The sequence below is a fragment of the Lepisma saccharinum genome, chromosome 21 (genome assembly GCF_977018435.1).
Source record: "Lepisma saccharinum chromosome 21, izLepSacc3.1, whole genome shotgun sequence".
NCBI classification, from domain to species: Eukaryota; Metazoa; Arthropoda; class Insecta; order Zygentoma; family Lepismatidae; genus Lepisma; species Lepisma saccharinum.
The window spans coordinates 56,880,569-56,883,546 of record NC_139249.1 but is presented as its reverse complement, the minus strand read 5'-3'; the positions used below and the strand labels follow the sequence as shown (position 1 = coordinate 56,883,546).

At 37.3% G+C, this 2,978-nt stretch overlaps 1 protein-coding gene across 1 annotated transcript; it reads right to left on the bottom strand.

The window, feature by feature from the left end:
* Positions 1 to 1,103: 1,103 nt before the first annotated feature.
* On the bottom strand, positions 1,104 to 2,354 carry LOC146004483 (chymotrypsin-C-like). The gene is made up of 2 exons (XM_083143342.1): positions 2,275 to 2,354; positions 1,104 to 1,329 (listed from the first exon to the last, which is right to left on the bottom strand). The coding sequence occupies exons 1-2, from the start codon at positions 2,333 to 2,335 to the stop codon at positions 1,124 to 1,126; spliced, it is 267 nt and encodes an 88-aa protein (XP_082999468.1). The 5' UTR covers positions 2,336 to 2,354; the 3' UTR covers positions 1,104 to 1,123.
* Between the last annotated feature and the right edge of the window lie 624 nt (positions 2,355 to 2,978).

Genomic DNA, 2,978 nt, shown 5'->3' with positions numbered 1-2,978 from the left:
TACCAATATTTTTAGGCAATATATGTCTTACACACTATACTACTTTCATATAATTTCACTCCATATTTGTACCAAAAACTTTCGGTCAGTATTCATTTATATGAAAAAAGTTAGTGGTCTTAAACTTTTGGTAGGGACTGTAGTTTCTGTAAACGAGAGAGGGTAGAATCACGGAGTATATGTGATCTCGTTTTCGTGCATCGCGAGTAAAAAATCGATTGTGGATCAGGATCGACCGATAAAGTCGTGGACAATTTTACAAAGAAATATCGTCAATGGTTGCATTGCATCTCTTCTACGTGTAAGGCAAGTTCTGAAAATATCATGTGTTGTGTATGAAGGTAGTATTTTTCTGCACTATTTATCATCAATTTTCTTCCTCTACTGTCCATTATATTTTTCAATTTTTGTGAAATTTGTCACAAAATGTTGTGTTTTAAAAGAGCCTGTGACCACAACACAGGAGCCCGGTTCGACTTTCAAGGTCGTTAATCTTAGGTGGGAATTTTCCCGTCTATATCTCTGCATAAGTCGATTGGGCATACTGTAATCCTTTCATAGATGACGGATGCCAGTAAGGGTTAAAGTCGCTCAACATTGGTGCTAGTCACAACATCTCCTACGTGCCTCATGGCACAGTGCAATGCACAATGCACAATGCCTTTACCTATGGAGCTAATGCATTGTTTACGTGAAATCAGTGTGTGTCCAGGCAGAGATGTTGGAAATGCTAAACCTTTTCTAATAAATGCCGTCCGAGCGTGTTGAGAACTCAACTCTCGATCACCGATGGTTCCGGGTTTGAGTTCCGGTTTTTAGCATGATTGTTTCTTTGTAAATGTCCATTCATGAATTTCATCTCATTATTTCTGCCTCTACCGAGAATCGAACACGGGACCCCTTTGAGGAGGCAGAGTTATTACTACCGTGGAGGCCTAAACTAAATAAACAGAAAAGAGCTGACCGTACATTACGAAATAATACAGGGATGCAACAGGAGCATTTTTTATTGATATCAAGCTACAAAATATTTATTTGTATGATTTATCTTATGATTCTTCCGATTTACTTTTATATTATTTCTATTATAACATATACTGTCTATCGACGATGGAGTGAATGGTTACATGGGGTAGAGCTCCAGCATGCTTTTGATCCAAGGCACGTAGAGGACTACCTTGGTGAAGACGGCATAGTAGCTAGGGTCGCAGAAGGGGGCGTCGTGGCGCCGAGGGCTCACGCTAACCACTCCTTGGACTGTCCAGCTGGAATCGTTGATCTCACGGAACACCAGGCCGCCTCCGCTGTCTCCGTTACACACGCTGGTGTCTGCAAAGGAAGGTGGTTTATGAAAAACAATGTTTTGTACCATGCAATTGTGAAAGAAGTATTTACAATGTACGACGATGCAGTTGTCAAAAGTTCACACATATACGCTAGAGCAGCATAGGCGTGCGCATGGGGGGGGGGGCAAGATAGGGCAATTGCACCCCTAATCATGGACGTACGCAGGTTTTTTCCACTGAGAGGCAAGCAAGGTATTTTTCCATGAGCAAAACGAAGCATATGCCCCCTGAAAAAACACCACCTGAATTTGGAATTATCGCGTTCATGCATCTCCATTATATAATTTGTGTAAATGGCTGTACCTGGAATCAAATTATACGTGTGAAATATGTACTTTTAGGTTGACATTCGTTTTCTAAGGGGCCACCACCTGTTGGTTTTCGATTTTTCAAGTGTAAACATTATTTTTTTAAAAAAAAAGATACGTTGTTCCCTAAGGTTTTACCAATCTTTTGTTCATAAAAACATAAAAGTAATGTATATGGGAGGCAAAATAACTTGGTGGTCATATCTGACAACCCATTTGGATGAGTATCCATGGCGCTCCTGCCAGTAACAAGGTGCAATTAGTTGGTAATGGTTTTAATTTTTGTAACTATTATTAATTAATGTATAATTGCACCTGTATAAAGTGCAAAATTACGCAATATTGCTTTCTTGAGCCTGAGCAAATGATAAAATGTACGTATGACACTCATTCAATAATTAATTGGTTATTATTTTTTTCCAAATGATGGTAATTTTTGTAACTATTTAAATTAATTTATAATTACACCTATATTAATAACAAAGGAACCAGTGATTAAATTACAAGATGGCTTCTTGAATTTAGTAGTAAAAAAAGTGTGGGCCTGTGAGCCCCTTCCCCCCCTTCATCACTCATTTAAGTTACTCTTACGGCACAAGTAAGCTAGAATTAATACTTACTGTTTCTATATCCTGCACAGAAAGATGTGTACGCCACAAATTTAGCAAAGTCTTTGGGCATCTCGGAAATACACTTCCGGTATGGGACAAACGGAAGTCGCGCCATTTGGAGTACATCGCTGTAGGTCTCATTTTCATAGACTCCCCATCCAGCAGCCTGAAAGTAATGATCGATATTTATGTAGTGACATTTTGTTCATGCATGTAACAAAAGGCCCTCTTTACAACAAGACTAGCATGTGTCTCCGTTCCCCTCCCACTAATGTTCAGAATCATTTCTTACAGTCAGGATTGGCAAGGTAATTTACTGGTTACAAATTTTTACGTAAATTACGTGTAATTTACTTCGCGTGGAAAACCAGTTCTTTACGCAGATGTAAACGGCTAATTTTCTTTCGTAAATTCGTAATTAAAAATCTACCTTCATTATATTACATTTTAAACTTTAATTATCTTACATATTTCAGCACAATATCATTATCACTAACAGATTTTTTAAAATATAACTGTCATTTCACATATGTATTTTTAAAAATTGAGAAACCTGTTGATATTACGTTTTGCACTAGTATGTACTTGTATTTATAACATATAACGATTAACGTCAATTTATTTGAATTGAATTTCAAAGTTTTAGTAACAGCTTCAATTCACTTTTTCATACGTATTATACACTTGCATAGCCTAATTATGATGTGAATATG

Coding starts and splice junctions, on each gene's coding strand:
- LOC146004483 (XM_083143342.1), bottom strand. CDS start 2,335: ATGCCCAAAGACTTTGCTAAATTTGTGGCGTACACATCTTTCTGTGCA. Junction 1,330..2,274: donor CTGTGCAGGATATAGAAACA/GTAAGTATTAAT, acceptor CTTCCTTTGCAG/ACACCAGCGTGTGTAACGGA.